This window comes from Phlebotomus argentipes, unplaced genomic scaffold, assembly GCF_947086385.1.
Source record: "Phlebotomus argentipes unplaced genomic scaffold, Phlebotomus argentipes genome assembly contig_2, whole genome shotgun sequence".
NCBI lineage: Eukaryota > Metazoa > Arthropoda > Insecta > Diptera > Psychodidae > Phlebotomus > Phlebotomus argentipes.
The window spans coordinates 673,223-691,799 of NW_026776162.1; the positions used below are offsets into that span (position 1 = coordinate 673,223).

At 40.5% G+C, this 18,577-nt stretch overlaps 1 protein-coding gene across 11 annotated transcripts; it reads right to left on the bottom strand.

Moving 5' to 3' along the window:
- Positions 1–1,706: 1,706 nt before the first annotated feature.
- LOC132265362 (phosphatidylinositol-binding clathrin assembly protein LAP) lies at positions 1,707–18,516 on the bottom strand. 11 transcript variants are annotated; one of them, XM_059765977.1, is made up of 16 exons: positions 17,979–18,516; positions 11,936–12,078; positions 11,781–11,856; positions 11,333–11,353; positions 11,065–11,091; positions 9,913–10,137; positions 9,501–9,831; positions 8,567–8,684; positions 7,759–8,059; positions 7,475–7,570; positions 6,812–6,868; positions 4,670–4,892; positions 4,326–4,428; positions 3,828–3,917; positions 3,175–3,416; positions 1,707–3,107 (listed from the first exon to the last, which is right to left on the bottom strand). In XM_059765977.1, the coding sequence occupies exons 1-15, from the start codon at positions 18,100–18,102 to the stop codon at positions 3,201–3,203; spliced, it is 2,151 nt and encodes a 716-aa protein (XP_059621960.1). In that variant the 5' UTR covers positions 18,103–18,516; the 3' UTR covers positions 1,707–3,107; positions 3,175–3,200. The 11 variants fall into 11 exon arrangements, with proteins under 11 accessions (XP_059621960.1, XP_059621964.1, XP_059621957.1 ...); XM_059765981.1 differs by having other exon boundaries at positions 4,670–4,802; positions 8,567–8,732; XM_059765974.1 differs by having other exon boundaries at positions 8,567–8,732.
- Positions 18,517–18,577: the final 61 nt, after the last annotated feature.

Below are 18,577 nucleotides of genomic sequence, written 5' to 3' on the forward strand. Positions count from 1 at the left end.
TTGTGGACACTCCTCGCGGGCAATCTCTGGTCACTGTCCACGACGTGTGAACGAAGATGCTAAGTCGATTACGACATTCTCGTGCTCTTCCCAGACCTCTAGCGGCCTTTCTCACCCACTCAGTCGCATGTGACGTCGCACGCAACCATGCATCGCCGCATTCGTGTCTCTCTCACTCCCGATGCGCTCAAATGTCTCTGCTCGCGGCGACAGCACAGCCAATAAATGGGAATATCTCAGCAAAATTGATAAAAGGACGTCACGAGAAGCGAGCAATTAAAAATGACTTAAACATGCAGATGAACATGAGTCGATGGCAGATATTTTCCTAATGTTAAGAGTCAAATTCACGAGAATCTCTAGAACACCTTCAAGGAATTCGACTTCATAAACTGTCATTGGAGCACGGTGATTGAATCTGCTTGTGAGACAACTTTCTCCTTGATCAGATTCACGTCTCAGATTTCCTGGAATGCGCAAAAGAGCTCAAATCGAGTGCCAGTGATAAGCGAAACGTGCCTATCGCGCCAAGCGTCCAGCGAACGTGCAGAAATGACAAACTCACGCCACTCACAGCTCAGAATAAAAATGCACGATCAGCCGGAGATGGCATCAGTTAGACAGCATGACTTCCACACTTCTGGTGCTCCTCAGCGTTCTCGCCGCCGCCGCGGCTGGTGTGATTCCAGAGATTCCCTTTGAGCCAGCGCCCGTGCATGAGTTGAAATCACATTACGACACCCACATCCCTATTGTTGATGACAGCCCGATCATCCCAGTGCCACACTTCGACCACGATATCACCAAGGAAGAGGAATACGCCCTCAAAGCAGTCCCTTACGCAGCCGATGTGCCACTAGAGGAACACTATCATGTGGATCACGTTGTGAAACATGCAGAAATTCCTATTGAGCACGAGAGTTTGCACGATTTGATTCCCGACAAGCCAGGGATTCCTTCTGGAGTGCCAACTGATTTTCACAAGCACATCGACTTTCCTGGTCATCTTCATGATCATCATGGCGAGATCAGCGCCTACATCCAAAAGATAAAGAAATTCTTCCCATAGAATCTCTGGAAGCACAATTGCTTGACTCCATGAATAAAGGAAAGCCTTGAGACAAGCTTTGAAACAGAAACAAAACCCTGCATTTTTCTCCTGAATTTAGGCCACCGCTCTAGGCTAGAGCGCTCTAGAGCAAAGACACTCCATTGTTTTGATTCAAGCTACATTTATATATTTCAATTTTCCCTTCCATTGAAACTCCTCTCTCACAATTTCCTCCCGAGAGAAGCGTCCTCGCGCGCCTCCTTCCTTTGTCACTATATTTTACACATGTGATTTTCATGAGGTCTCCAAGCATCTCTCCCGCCTCATCATCTGCACAGGCTTTCTTTCATCCACTGCCATTCTCTGTGTTCTCAACTGACTCCATGCATCTGCCCTTAATCGCTCCCTTTTGTATTTTACGTAACACATTGTCAATATATATACTATATATAATATATATTTCATATCTCTTCATCTTGTATTTATATTTGATATAATTTTTTTCAGTAATTAATGCAATGAATAAATTTGCGTAATCTACGTAATAACTTTTTCTTCTCCCTTTCCTTCTTCTTCTTGCAACACGTTAACATAAAATACGTTATATTTGCATCTTTACTTTTTCATGTTTTCTCATTTCCATACTTTTTTCATATATATATATATATAATATTTATAGTCCATATACATATTTTTTTATTTATTTTATCTCTTCAATAAATTTCTTTGTCTCTCTACAATTTCAATAATTAAACGTAAAAAATAATATATATTCATCTCTATAAATATTCCTCGAAAATAATTCTTGCGGGAGAGGGTGGAAAAAATAATAGAAAAATATATATAATAAATCATTTATATACAATTTTCGTATGTATAATTAACTTAGAGTAAATTACTTCATTCACTATTTCTCACTATGATTCAATCAAAGTCAATAAGAATATTTTAGTCATTCTTTAACCACTTCCTAATAATCCATATCAATTATTTCAATTCATATTTCAGTGTTTCTTCTTCCATCCACTGAAAATTCCCTTCAATTATAGCTTCTTTCTCTCTTGTGTGTGATTCATTTCATTTCATTTTTTTTTTTTGATAAATTTATTGTCGAGGAACATTTTGCATCATTAAATATCTTCTTCTTTTACTTTTTAGCAGTTTACATCTTTACAATTTTTTTTCCTTCATGCTTGTGAATTAAGAGAATGCGAAAATAAATAATTAATTCATGCATCAACAAATGACGTTGTTAAACCATGTTCTGTTTTGCCATTTCTCTATCGCGTGTGTTTGTCTTCCCAAAAAATATAACACCATCGATGAAAAACTAAATCACAAAAGAGTCAGTATTCGATTAAACAGACAAATCTTTTGCAGTCTCACAATTATGCATATCTTTAGCGCTCCACTGCAAAATGGCACAATTATCTCTAACTCATTCACATCTCCCTTATCGTCAACTACTCTGTGTGCCAATCGACTTCAACTACGTTCTACAGAAAAGATTATACATCCTCTTAAATTACATCCTCACTATTAAATACTGAATGACCATCTTTTTTTCATTTATTTAATGTTTTCTGCAGAGAAAAGATAAAACGTTGCTCTTCACTATCGCTTTTGCTGAAGTAAAATTACTGGAATGATGATTTTTACTAACATTTCTCTTCACCTTTCTTCTATCTTCTTTTGGTGGTCTCAACAAGAATTCTCCCTCCACAATTCCACGCGGTGATGAATGTACAAGAAAAATTACGTAACAATGAGGCAAAGGAAAAATCTTGATGCAATTTGCATCCTATGCACAGAAATTCGTTTCGAACGTATCCCTAAATCCATATCAAATGAAAGTCCCTCTCTAAGTGGATTCTAAATTTGCTGTATAGAGATGTTCAATGATTTTTTTTTTGTTTTGTTTCAACAAGAACTTAGATTCTACTTTCTCTTCTAGAGAATTTTCTATTCTCTCTCGCTCTGTTCTCTCTGGCTCTCGTTATTTCCAAGAAAAATTGAGTTGCATTCCTTTCTCGAACCCGGACGAATAAATAATTAACTGCAAAGATGGAAGAATGTTGCATCAATATTGATTTGGCCTCTTGTCTGGATGTGACAGAACTCACCTGTGATTTGAGTCAGGACACCCCCTTTAGAGGGCTCCAAATGGATCAAGCTGGACATTGGCCTGCTGAGGAACTCCAGTGGGAGCCTGAGTGGGAGCCACCTGTCCCTGAGGCACCATCATGCCCGGCGCCTGTGGCTGTGCCATCATTCCCGCCATGCCAGGCTGTCCTGGCATCATTCCCGGCATCGCACCCGCCATCGGAGCCCCCATCATCGGTGGTCTCATGGGCGCCATTCCCTGCTGCAAAGACAAGAGAGCACGAATCACAATCCAGCGCCTCCAGCAAGTCACAACGCGCAAATCCACCCTCAATCCCAACACCAACAGATACAGATAAGAACATGTGTAGAAAAGATTCACAACAGACAACAACAACAACATAATACTGTCAGTCGCATTTTATCGCACTGAAGCACGCACAAGTAGCAAGATAATCGAGTTCATCCGATAAAATGCATGACACAAATCACCATCCAAAAAGAAGGAGAACGATACACAGAGATAAATAGAGAGATTTCCAGCACCGCACTTTTTTGTCTCTTCGCTCTTTTTCCAAGAAAACATTCACAGAAAGAAAAACAACAACAACAAACTATGACACACGACAATATAGGAGAGAGTTAATCATCTCCACAATGTCTCTGATCTTACCTGATTCAGGAACGGTGTCATAGCGGGAAAAGGAGCGTGTACTAACGGATGTATTGTGCTGGGACTTGGAGGAACTGGCATGCCTTGCGCCTACCACACATAAACATAATAACCGAAAAGAAAAAGAAAAAAAAATTCGCGGAAAATGCAACCAAAATGTTTAACTTTCAAATCACAACAACAACAAAATTTGTATTAGAAGAGAAAGTGAGATTATATATAAAACTAAATAAGACAGAGAATTAATGTGAAGTCATAAAGTAAAGAATTATTTACAGTAGAAGAAAAAAAATTCTCTTTGCAAATCAAAATGTTCTCTTTTCTTCTTCATTGAGAAAATTAGAGTCGTTAGAAAAATTATAAGTAAATACAATTTACAGTGCCTTATATTGTAGTGTGTGTCTCTCTCTCTCTCCCTCTCCATTCCATGGCAAGACTCTCTCCAGGGAGTTGTCTCAAAAGTGCATAGCGAGCAATATAAACAGTACTAGCACTCACCATTGGACGATATCCTGCTCCAGTTGTCGCCGCCATTGGCTGTGGTGTCCAATTTGCCCCCGGCTTTGCCGCATTCTTCGGGGAGTTCCACTGCATGCCGCCCCTGAGAGATTAGAGAAGAAAGTTAGCCAGCTTTCGCCCTGATTAGCTTAGGCGGTCAATTAGGGATGTGACAGACAGGATTGCGAATTATATTATCCTGACCACTAATCTTAGTCCCTTCTCATTAAATTCTCCCTCTAGTTGATGGTAAAACCACTTTACTTAGTTACTCTCCTTTCACAACAAACTAACTTCAGCAGTGCTTAATTCAATCAGGATTGCATCTCAATCTCTATACTCACTTCACTTGAGCCGAGGCGCTCTTGTTGATGGTGAGATTTTCAGCGAGAGATGCCAAGGAGCTGTCCAGGTCGCCGGTGAGCACTTTGCCTGTCGCCGACGTGGGCTGAGCCGCCTGGCCAGCCGCCTGTGGACCTGCAGATGGGAGACCACTTGTTTGAGCCGTGAGACCAGCTGCACCACCGAGAGTGCCCGGTTTTAGTACGTCCCCCAGTGCATCGAACCCTTTTTGCATATGCGGCGGATGCGTATTTTTTGTCATGTCACATTTCATCACCAGCGCAATTTTGGGCGTGTGTGGGCGGATTATTCCGTAGTCCATTCAATTCATATGGATTTATATGTAATATGCCAAGTACCATCCCAATGCCAACCCCACCAGAATGTATGAGGCGCGGGGTTTTATATATTTTACACAGTATACATTGTGATGGTTAATTCACGCACCACCCAATTTCAATGCACCCCCACGTCCACGATGACGATGGTATTTTGTTCGAGGGGGTTTTTGGTGGTGTGGATACATTCATTTTTTTAGCATGATGATGTGTTGTGTTGTGTGGTGTTGTGTTTGTATGTGCCAGGGTAGATTTTGTCATGTTCATTATTTTGTGGGCGGATGACGAGAAGGGAGGGAAAAAGAGAAAATAGAAATATTCCATTAATATGTGTGTTCTTGTTAGTCAAATAAAATTAAATCAAAGGGAAACAAATATATTTATATATAATATAATCTAGTCGAATTTCACTAAATATGGACAAAACAACCAAACCCACATGTTAAATGAGGACTTTAATAGGGTTAATAATTTTAAAAAAAAAATCCTTCTTTCTATGGCTTTCATCTAAAAATAAACAACACTAAGAATGTTAGAGACTTGAGAAAAAAATGAGGTATGATTGTGATTATAAAGTGTTATTCATATATGTTCTAAATAAACAAATAAACCATGAGTGATGACATCATTTTAGTGACTAAAGTAAGAAAAAGAACATAATAACGAAACATATAACATGGTGAATAGATGTTTGTGGTGCACAAAAGAAGAATAGTTGTTATCTCAACTCTCCCAACCTCTCGCAATGTGACAAAAATTAATGAAATTTTACTTCTAACCCGCAATACGTGTGTGTAATTTATCTGTGACCCAACAATGGCTAAAGAGTGCCTACAGAAGCTAATGAATCCTCTCTCTTTCTCTCACTGCTATGTATGTCATCATTCTTCTGCCAGAAAAAAACTACCATATACTAATTAAGAGACTCTATATCTACTAACCTCTCTCGCTCTTACTTCTCTAATTGTGTATATGTTAAAAGCATTTCAACAACTGGGATAAGCATTGTAAAAGCATTTTCACATAACACAAATCATATTAAAGAGAGACAACTTTAAAAGAATCTCTATCTCAATGTCTTAAGAGCACTTCTGTTGTTCAGTGTTGTAAGAAAAAAAATCAAAGAGGAAAAGAGGATGAATTGTGGAGTAAATCATAGAATGACGAGAGATAAGTTGATAATAATGAAAAGCCAATTGAGCAGCAGTAACTTAATTCCTTCTCATCCTCAAACTCTCTCTCTTTCTCTATTTGTCCCTCTCGAGAAAAGCACTAGGAAACAGTGCGAAAAGTGATGAGAAAAAGAAGCACGATGATGATGAATGATTTCTCTTCCTCCAATTCCAACAAGTGGAAAACACATGAGTACCTCAAACGATGGAGCGCAAAATAAAGTCCGAAATCTACTAATAGATGCACGATAGATAAAGAAAAAAATGGATGAAATGGACAAGAAACACAGACAAGGACATTGAGCAAGCAACAAAAGCAACGAAACAACGAGACCTCCTTGGACAAGTGGCTGCTTAGCGGGCGACGCAAAGACAGCTGCTCCACCAGGATATCCGGACGCCACAGCGGAAGACGGCGGCATGGCTGGCATTTGCGACTGAGCTGCGGCCACCTTCGCGGGCGACTCCGTGCCCAACGCCATGCGGATGGTGTCATTGAGATCGTCAAAAGCACTCTTGGCCGGCGAGGCTGTTCCCGGCGGCGGCGGGCGTCCGGGTGGACCAGTCGCTCTGCCAGCCTGCGCCTGCCCTCCACCCACACCACCACCTCCACCACTCACACCCAGATCATCACCTTGCTTCTGGCCCATCGCCGCTCCACCGTCGCCCAGCATGAAGGGATTCTCCATGGCTGCGTGCAACGATAACCATCGCGGGAGAGATTACGTGCGTGCCAGAGGATATCATTTCGTCCATTTTCAACACAGTGTTCAGGATGGGGAAGATGAAAGAAGAAGAAAATGATGAGAAAGAAGCACATTCCTGAAATTCTCTCTACCAGTTCCAAGAGGATCCTCTTTTTGTCTCAACTCAGGGGTTCTGTGGTCGGGTCAAAAACTCAAAGGTCTTCTATGTGGAGGGAAATGCTTCAACATGATTATCCCACGTGCATTACTTTTCATTTAAATCCATATATATCGTTATCATTGTAAAACATTATCCTGAGCAAACTTCTCCTAAGGTTATAACAGTCTCTCTTTGTCATATTCAAACTTTCATGCACTACCGCATATCAAGTTAGAAATTACTCCCATATTTATAATATCATTGGCTTTTGCAAGAGCGGGGTCGAGGGATATACATTATTATATGCCTTACGATGGAAATTAATTCACTCTTCTTCGTGGGTTAGAAAAGGAAAAGATATAATGCTGTGATTCTCACACTGCACTCAAAATAATCACGTGAGTGATGATCTCTATGTTATTCTTCGCAATCTCCTCCTCACGATACTCACCAGCAGGTTCTGTTGATCCAAACACTGAGGAGAAATTGCTGTCCGAGACGAATGTGTTGCCTCCTTGTGGAGCAGCGCCAGCTGTTCCATTGAATCCTAATGTGGGAAACAGCACACAGACAAGACACATGTTAATGCTGATATTTTTTCCCGATAACCACAGCATATAGAATGTGTGATTCATATCAGAATAATTTTTGATGTTTCACACATAATTCTTCCACGAATGAGATTGACAAATAAAATCCGAGAAATTGCGGGCAAATGGAAAATGCCTGTCTCACCATTGCTCATCCACATATTGCCAGCGGGCGCTTGCTGGGCCATGCCGGGCACCACAGGAGCCGCCGTGGTGGCAGTTGGCGGTGCCGAGAAGATGTCAGCGAAGGGATTGCCCAACTGGAGTAGATCATCCGAGGCCTTGGACGATGCTGAAGGAATGGCTTCACTCGCCTTCGCCGCGCCCTCGCCACTCGGCGAGCCCCCGAACAGATCCACAATCGGGGCTGACGTCTGTGTGGCCGGTGGTGATGATAGGAAGGGATTTGTGGATGAATTGGGGCCACCGGGTGACGAAACTTTCGACTGTAAGCAGGAAAAGGACATTGATAAGTTAATAAAAGCAGATTAATAATGTGAAATGCGGCAAATTTAACTCAATTTAGTTCAAAAATTTGCCCAATGAAATCCTAATATTGTCAAAACTTCAATTCAATTACTTAATTCTCGAAATGTGGATATCTTTTAGCGAATTATATTAAATTGATTGTCATTGCTTTAATTATAGCAATGCGAAAGATCTTTAAATGAGCCTAAGATCATCAAAAATACGGAAAATCCCTCTCGAAAAGTCCTTCTTTTGAATATCATTGGATAGTTTCGCGATCTTTCTCAAATGAACTAAAAAAATTGAAGAAATTATATTTTTAATGTGCTGAAACTTGCACCAGGTCAACAATTGACCCTTTTCGCAACGACTTTATCAATCGCTCACAGAGTAAAGCCGGCGATTCGCACAGCAAGGCACTGCGAAAAGGGCAGCAATAGGGTTCTGTTTCCAGCTATGGTCAAAAGGTTGAGGGAGCAACACACCTTGTACTGGTTCATTGCGGCTTCCTCTTCCGCCAGCGCCTGGGCCTTGAGCGCCTCATCGATCCCATTTGTGTGATTATCAAATCGTGCCGACGCTGCAGCCGTTCCAAACGATGAACTGGTAGAAGAGAGGGCAGACACACCACTCTTTACGTTCTTTTGGTTGCTACACAATCATTTTTTGTTGTTGATTGTATTGTGTGCCGTGTATTCGTGTGTTGGCCGTGATGGTGAATTTGGCGGGGGTGGATTTGAGGTGTGATAGGGAGCAATTGTTCACAGAAAAACATATATATTGTGAAAGTGTGTGTTGGCAGAGTTTACAAATACCAGCAACACAGGGAATAAAAGGAAATTAAACAATCAACATAGTATTTTCAGCAGCAAAAGTGTGACAAAGAGGAAAAAAAAACATTAAATGGTCAAATAAAGAGGTAAAAGTAACGTTTCAAGCGGTGTTACAAAATTAAATTTTAAAAAAAATATATCGTCAAAATTGTTTACACAAAAAATATCGTTCAATTTACACGGTTGACCAACAAAATGAATACGCAAATTTACACCAAGAGTTTAACAATAAAGTTACACACAGAAAAGTTTTTTTAAGCAAATTGCACACACACAATATATAGGATGTTTCGTTCACGTGAAGGGAGAACACAGGTTGAGAGATTTGTCGAGGTTGAGGAGAAGAAAACAAATCGGGAAGAAAAAAAGAGAAATAAAAGAAAATTATTACTATTGTGAATATCACTAGGCTAGATATTACATCACTATTCTCTAATGAAAAAATATATAATGCCACAATTGTGCTCTACTTTCAGATAAATGATATACAAATGTATGACTAAAGGTATGTCTAGACTTGACTTCACGAGCAATGTGCATAAAAACGTGTGTTGCGAGATGGAAAGAGAATAAAGTAAGTGTGTACCTCGCTGTCTGAGTGGGTGTATTGGCGGCTGAGCCCTTCTTGCCCTCCAAGAACGCCAAATGGCCCTCCAAGGCGTCCAATAGAGAGCTGGGCGCCTTCGTCAAGTCCGGCAATTCACCCTTATCAATGCCCATATTCTCCGCCACCTTCAGGAACTCCCCAACGCGATCCATCCGCACCAGGAACTTCTTGTACAAGTCCAGAGCATCGCGACACTGCTTCTTGTTCATGTCAAAGTATTTCTCCAGCAGATTTATAATGCCATCATTGTAGCATGCAAACAGTCGAATAAGATCGCGAAAGAGTAGCGTGAAGCACATACTGATAACACCTGTAAGAAGCGCATATTCGAAAGAAAAAAAGGGTCAGACAATGAGAGTGCATGCGAGACATGCTCACAACACCAACTCACCATTTGTCAGGTCATTCGCTGTGCAGTCAAACTCGAGGAGAGCATCAAGCTGCGCCTGAAGCACCGGCAGAGTCTTCAGCAATTTGTCAGCATTCATTGTCCTGATGGTGCCCTCCTCCTTGCCACGCTTCATCTTGCAGAAGTCAAAGGCCACTGTACGGTAGGACAATGCCTTCTCGTTTAAGTATTTTGCATATCGCCGAATAAAGGGCGACATATCGTATCCTTCAAGAGAATGCCAGAGAAGAAAGGCAATTCAATACAAATTAAAGACAAATTCAGCGCAATCCATTCAAAGACTCAAAACACAGGGAAAACGAAAACTATACAAAATATCAAAATATATTCACAACTCTCTCGTTCAATACAGAGCGCATATAAATATTTAAGTAACTGTCTCTTTCACAGGAGTTACTCAACTCTCTTTCATAACAACCATCTTTAAAAGCCTCTTGCTCTCTCTCTTCACCTCATCTTCGTCTCAGAATAATTTTACCATTATAAATAAAATTAGACGGAGTCGCAGAAGAAGTATACACTTCATGTAAAATTAAATAATAACTACAGAAGAGGTAAGAAAAAAATGTCAGACACTTTCACTTTAAATATGCAGGATGTATACAGAAAAATATCACGCATTTCTAGTCAAAAAATATAGATATATGTATGTATGTATTTAGGTTTCCCTCTACAAACAATATAATATGAAATTAGCCAAATATCGTTAACTCAATCGGCAGTAATCATTCATTAATCTCTTTTCGCAAATTTCAAACATTTTATATAACACACAAATTGAATCACTCCAAATCGAACACTTGGTTGTGCATAAAAGTTCCTACATTTTTCACAACTAATTTTAGCGAGAATTTTCGCTATAAATAGCCTCGAAACTATTTTATTTACACAATGACAGTATACATAAGATTATCACTGTATACTTCTTTTTTCTTTTCTCCAATGCCGTTGAGTGTCTTCGCGAAGTGATTCAACTTGTGAAATATAAATCACAACTAAAGTCAAGTCTAAGGAAATTATGCGGAAAGAGAGCGAAAGAAATCATGGCAGGAACTTGAGTAACATAGTTTGCATATATGTGGCAAAGAAAAAGAAGAGAGAAGAATCTCAATGAGAATACTTGTGAAGACATACCAATGCTACTATCCCTTGAAGATAAATCTGAAAATGTTCCATCATTATTATCCATCTTCTCTACTTCGTATACATCCCGCTATATTGCAAACACACGGCCGTCATTTTCATCAAATTCCAGCCGGCAATTTGACTGTACTTCGCGCGCCACTTTTCGTGCAAATATTTACTTTGCCACTCAATTTTTTTTTTCTTTTGGGAAATTTCAAGTGATTTTGCTTTCTTAAACGAGACGAGCTTTTATACAATTCAAATCCATCCAACTTACCAATGCGTGCTCCAACAGCTCCTTTAGGTTTTGGTTAGGTTATTGTAGCGGATATTTTTATTTTGCAATATTTGGTTTGGTTTTTAGTATGTTGCAATTTTGGACAAAGAGAGAAAGGTTTGCATTAGTTTGAATATTAGTAAAAAAAGTATAAAATTGACAATAATAACATCACATTCAATATGCACAGTGGAAATTTGAGTGAACTAACAAAAAAATCTCACCAATCACCTCAATTACAAATTATTATGTTATCTTCTTTGTGTACAGAGAATAAATAGTAAAGAAAAAAAAAAACATGGTGAGGTAAGTTTTAGCCGGAAACAAGTGAGAAACAATAAAATCACAGAAATGTTCCGAGAACACTTTTAGTATAGGCAGCAGATAAACTCAATTTGCATTGTACAGAAAGAAGGAATAGTCTCGCGAATAAAGTTTGTCTATTCACCTTGAACACCTCCTTTATCGAGGAAATTGCTTAAATTAAATGTTGAATTACTTGATGCTAAATATTGCATGAATCTCTGCAAGAGATAAAGAAGAAAATATCGTTCATTAGTTGCCAAACGCGCATAAAGATTAGCTTATGACTATATTTATCACCTCATTTCCATATGCCAGTAAATGATGGACTGTGATGAGAGCTTTATAGACCACCACCCAATTGGTATTTTGTGATCTTTCAATGAGTAAATTAGCCAAATGCGGTATTGACACATTCGGCTCATTGGTACAGTGTACTAAATCTGTAATGGAAGTGGAAGAAAAAAAAATATGTTAACATCAATTTGTACAAAACGCCCATTTAAAATGTAAATGTTTATACATTTGGGAAAAGTCTTCAGACGAGAAGAGAAAATGGCACAACGAATGGAAAATACACTCCGAAACTCTCCTTCTTTCCTGTATAAAGAAAATGCATAAAGAATCCCAAAATAGCACACTCACATCTTCATTGGAAGTCGCTTTCTCGCTCACTTTTAAATACACATCGTCATATGTTTTGAGAAAAACATCCTCCTTCATTTCTCAAAATACCAACACTACAATTTTCATTGATTTTTCATGTTTTCTCTCTAAACATTCACACACACACACACACACACACATACACACCGGCTTAGCAATTTTCCATCAACAAGACAAGCGAGAATGCCAAGAAAAATCAGAATAAAAGTACATTTGAGACTTTCTCATCAACTCTTTGACGGTCGCTCGAATTTGTTGAGTCAGATTAATGCAAGAACGACAAGTTTGGAACCTTTTTCCTTGTCGCCAAAATAACGACCTTGTCTTATTTTTCATTTCTTTTCCATTTGTGACACATTCTTTCTGGTGTGAGAAAGCCACAAAAAAACATGTTATGATAATTATGTGTTTTCGTTGACAGTACACCCAAGACTTTTCCTCATTGTCTCGCAATTCGTCATTGATTGTCGCACACAATCAAATTAAAACATTGTACGTCGTGTGCTTCCAACCAACATTCTCTAGTCACTGTTGCTTCAGATAAGAGAGCAGAATAGGGCGAAAAACGCCCACAAATTCCTGTTTAACTCAAAGCACAATACGATAGAAGGAGGCCACGAAATCTAATGCCAATGCCCAAAGGTCAAGAACGTGTGGATTGATTACACAATTAATAATTCAAAATGCATTTTCAGCCACTGATGAAGACATAAATCGAAATAAATATTCATTCCATTTGCACCATTTCCCCTGCAGAAACATTCGCAATTCGCTCATTTATGGATGCAAAAGCGATATCATTTTAATGCAAATGCCAACCATTTCAAAGAGACCCAGAGTGTGTAGCTTATCGAGCCAATCACGAGTGCCAGAGACTTTTGTATAAAAATTTTATACGGTTTTCTCAACCATAAAATTCACTGAAAATGCCACCAGTTTGGCAGATTCTCATACAAAGTAGAACACAGTGAATACCAGTTTTTTTTGGTCATAATTTAACACCACAAGCTGTGGATGTAAAATCAATTATTGATAGAATCCAAATGATGATACGGATGATGAGTCATACCATTTTACAATTGGCCTGAAATTTATTCATTTTCCCTTCGCGATAGGCGAACAATTCTGTAATTCAATGTTGCAAATTGATCATGAAGCACTCGCGCGCATCTCAATTCTCAAGAATTAATAACAGATTGAATGCACGATATCGAGTTGTGACAACGGTGCCAAGAAGAAACGAGATTCCTCGAGAATTCCATCTCTGCAAAATAACCATCGGCAGCTGTATCGATTGTGTATGACTTAAGCTACGCCTCTTTGACTCTCTCTCCACCGTCCAGTGACTTCTCTCTTTCTTTCCCTCTTTCTTCCATTGGGATTTTCGGTCAAACCACCGGAAACTATCATAGAAAATTTATCTCATAATCTTTCATTTACAGTCAATAAAATTTCTCCATATTCTCTTAACCACTGTTTCATTTCAATAGATGAAATTACCCAAAATTCCACCCACATTATGCTACGTGGAAGTCCAAAACGAAAAAGGCCCAGAATTGAGAAATTGCGCACGAATAGGACTCCAAAAATAGTCTTTTCCCTACAATTCTGTGTGCTGTGTCTCATTTTACTCCCCAAATATTATTTCCTTTCACACTTTCTCCACCATTTCAACCCAACAAACCAACTCCCAGAGAAACAGACAACACCGAAATAGAGCACATGAACAGCAAAAAACCACCCACTGATGATTAAATTTCAATTACAAAAATTAATCTCAAATTCATGCTGTTTTGGGAATATTTTTTACCCGCTAATGCATCTCATGAGGGCCGCCTTATCGCGTTCTGTTTTCTCCGCGTTTTTTTTTCACATTTTGTTCACTCTCTGCAGACACAAACGCTGTGCGACTTTTGGGATTATCAGGAATTTAAAGAGTCTGGCGCGAATTTTTTCTGCGCCTCCTCCATTCACAATATTCTGTGCTCTGATTGCACTCAATCTTCGCCCCTTTTTTCACCAACTTCTCTCTCTCTCTCTCTTCTCTTCTGTGCTCTGTTTGTGCGCGCTGTCGTCACAACCATACGAGTGTAATATCTTGGCCCAATATAGATATCCAATTATAATTCCTTAGCCCATGTCGCCCTCGTGAAGCACTTGACGCAGTCAAGGTTGAAAGACTGATAAACACCAGTAACAGTCAGTAAATTTTCCTCACATACTCGCGCGGTCTCCTTCCTTCCTCCCTCGAAGACCTAACACACGATTCTCGGCAGCGCTACAGTAAATAAAAAATTGACTTCTCGTGAACCCTAGCAATTGATATATAATCAGCAAGGAAAAGTCGCGACAGAGGCTGTGAATGGAGGAGATTTTATTCATAAAGAACATCGAGTTGTTTCGCACAGAGAAAAACAAACACCACATCACCAAGGGATTAGGACTGTTTTTCGCTCCGATTCACATCAGAAACAGTGAAAAGAAAATGTTATTGGACAATTTAGGGCCTCTCGGCGTTTCACTGTGCCCAACAAATGGTCATTTCTATACGAAATGATGAATTTTTCCATTGAGAATGAAAGAGAAAAAGAACAAATTCCTTCTCCTCAGCCTTCCTGCATAATTCATTTTCACGGAGTTTCACAAAAGTCACTTGAAGCAATATAATTCTTCAGCAACATATTATAATTGCAAAGCAATAAACAAACACTGTGCGGAGAGAATATGAACACAAACTCCTTCATCCACACCAAAATGTGCTATGAAAACTCAGTAGAAATCAATCAATTATTCAGAAGAGTGGAGACAAATTTTTAATTAACCAATCAATCACTGGAAGAGTCGCTCTCTTGCCATTGCGCCAAGAACCTTCGGCACAGTAAATTGATGGCAAATTCAGAAGAGGGAATTCAGAGAATCTCCGTTCCGTATCGCTTTCGACTCTTTCGGTATGTTAACCAACCAACACACCACCGCGATTTCAATTGACTTCTAAACAATTCAATTACACCTTGTTGATTCCCTCTTCACATTTTCTTATATATCTACATATATATATATATCGCAAGCACACAGTAACATCTTCTCAATGGTCAAGTGCTTCCGGTTTGTTACATTTCACTCCATCTCTCTCTCTCTCTTCCCCCTCTTTGTCTCTCTTTCTGCCTTCTCTTAACACACAAATCTAATAAATAAAATGTAAGAATGAAATAGAGTGCGAAACACACTGAATATGTGTATCATCATTTAGTCATACGCACAATTCTATCCACCACAGAGTTGATTAAGTGTATGTGGAAAATTTTTCTCACCACATAAAGGACTGAAAAGCATCTCAAAACCAAATCATCAACAACTCTGATTGCCTTCTACGTTTAAAATAGCGTCCAACAATTGTACAATGGCAGTGCGCTTTTCATATGTGTAAAAGTGTCACCATGAAAGTGATAAAAATTAAATTGTATCACCAGCACGCGAGAAGAGAAATACAATTTTTCTAAAGAGATGAAAAAATATACAGTAGCTAAGAAATTTTTCGGACACTACAAAAAATTTGTGAAACAACAATCCGTTTCAGTTCTTCCTTTGCGATTTAAGCTTGATGACTTTGGTTTGTATTAATTACATTTACAATTTAGAATAGAAAATAGTTTGATCAGCTTCAGTGTTCTCATTTAAATCAAAGACACTGTAATTTGTTATAATCGCAATGTGAATGACACATTGTTGTTTTCCATCACAATTTTCTCTTTTCCCTCACGTTTCTCTCCCGTAAAAAAAATGTTTGTGAATGAGAATCAAAAGAGGAACAGGAGTCACTAATTAATTCTCTAGCTCACCCCTCTTTTCAAATGCTAATAAAACACTCGCTTTTTCCTCTAACTCCTCTCACTGTGAAGAGGAATGTTTGAAAATTTGAATGTCAGCAAACACATAGACGAAACCAAATATATTGTAAAGTGGAATTCTGAGGTAATCGACCTGGACAGGAAGCCTGAAATCAATCCCCAGTCTCAGGTAGGCAGAATCCTTTTGTGAGGAATTTTCCAACAACACATTCAGAGCATTGTGTGGGAGAAAAACAAGACGACACGGCGAAGAACAACCTTGACCTCACAAGTCTTTGTCTATTTCTCTCACCAGGCATATTCTCTCATCATCAGAAATCTTCTCAGGCCTCTCACTCTCTCAGACCCCGTCAATTCATGCAGAAATAATTTCATCCATTCACGTCTGCTTCTCCGCCAGGAGAGACTCTGTGTTCAAAAATTCACGTAATCCACGTCTACTCTTTACCCATCTTCCATGCCCCGCGTCTAATCCCCCAAATTCCTCGCACATCTCACCAATCTGACTAATGTTTTCCCTCCCTGTGAATCTCTCCTTTCACCCACAACACTTCGTGCCAGAAGTTCGCCACAGCACAACGCATGCGCCGGGAAAATCTTTGCCATCGTGTGGCAAATTGACTCAATTTGCAAACCCAGAAAATCCATGGCTGTGGAATCACCACACGAAATTTAATGCCCGCAATTAGTTGCATTCAAACACTTTCCGATCAGAGATCATCAGACAGATTTTCCGCTCTGATGAGCTCCTCTTCCGAGGAATTTCCAACATTTCTCACACACACACACACATCTCTGCATCTCTCATTTCTCAGCCATCTGTACTCTTTCTCGTCGGAAAAATCAATGCAAAGTTTGTGCCTTTCGCTAGCTTCCCAAATTGTGGTGATATTTCGGTAAATTGCCAACAATATTGAGTCGTATTTTATGACCTCCGCGCCACACGACCTAAATGAGTGTGACAGAGAGGGGCGAAAAATCATGATTCAATCATGATAAACTGATAAAGCACTTGAAAATGCCAATATTATTGCACCTGATAAGACTGTCTAGTTGGATTCAATTTGCAAACACCCATTCAATTATGTTCATGTAAGATTTTCCGCCGCCAATGCTGCTGTGGCTTGGAAATCTCTTTTTCCCATTGGATTTTCCGAAAGAGCACAAATCTCGCAACATGACCCATTGTTCTGAGTTTTATGAGGCAAGACAAGGGGCAGAAATCTAGACGCCAGTTCCTTCACCTCTCAGCGCACAGATCAGATCCCCTTGGCCCTTCGCATTTCTACACGTCCCTCTGACTCCTCTCCCTCGCGCTCTCCTTACTCTGACCTTTCGCCAATGACGTCAGCGCGCGCCCCCCGACGTAGAGGCAGAGCCGAGGCGATTCTATGTTGCGTAGAAGGTGGTTTGGCGTCAGACAGAAAAATGTTGACGGCGATTGTGTGGATATTTGGGGAGAGAATCGTATGTTCCCGCAGTGCAAACATATCAGAGACTCTTCTCCGCACACACCCAGCGAGGCGACGGCCACAGAAAACCTGTTTCTTCGCCTCTGGGAGCGAGAGAGAGACTCGGAAGCCATCAAAAGTGACCGCGTGTCAGGGCTTCTCTGGGGAATGCCGTCAACCACTCCTGGTCACTGGACTCCCCGAGCAGGGCGGCCAGCTGGAAAAGCGCGGAACGGAGTCTGGGTGTGGGAGCGAGACAGCCGTGCAGGCGACTTTTCTATCGATTCGCTGACCGACTTTTCCCAAACTCTCTCTCAAGGACGTGCCACGGAGGGCGCCACATGGTGTCCTGTGTCGAGCGCGCCCCACAATACTCACAGTCTAAGTGCTTCTTCTTGGGCCCAATCATCTCCTCGGTGGTGGCTTTGCACACGGACTTGGCGAGGCCCTGCCCGGCCAAACTGTGCCGAGCCGCGAGCAGTCTGTCATTGAGCGACGCCATTTCTCAGCAAAAGTCCCAAGTCACTCTTGTCCACCAGCAGCACCCTTCCTCTTCGCAGGCTCTCTCGATGACTCAGCGGTCCGGACGCGAAGCGCACTGGGTGGTGAACGCCCAAGTGGGGCACACTGTTGCCGGCTGAGTTCACGGAAAGTCTCTCACTTGATTTTCACACCACACTCGTATCTTTCCATTCCAACACGCACACACAGAGGAGTATGAGAAATATCTCTGGAAATGGCGCTTTTCTTCACCCACTCGCCACGGGCGCCCCCGCACTTTCTACCACACTGGGCTCCTTCCCTCAGTCTCCCACACTCAACGAGCTCGTCCAGGAGTTCCTCCTGGTGCTGAAAACACTGCCGAAACGCGACTGCTTTTCCTCCCACAGCAACGTACCTCACTGGCCGACCGTCGACTGACAAAGTCGACCACTGTCGGCCAAGAAAATCGACTCATCGATTAATCTCGCCGCACC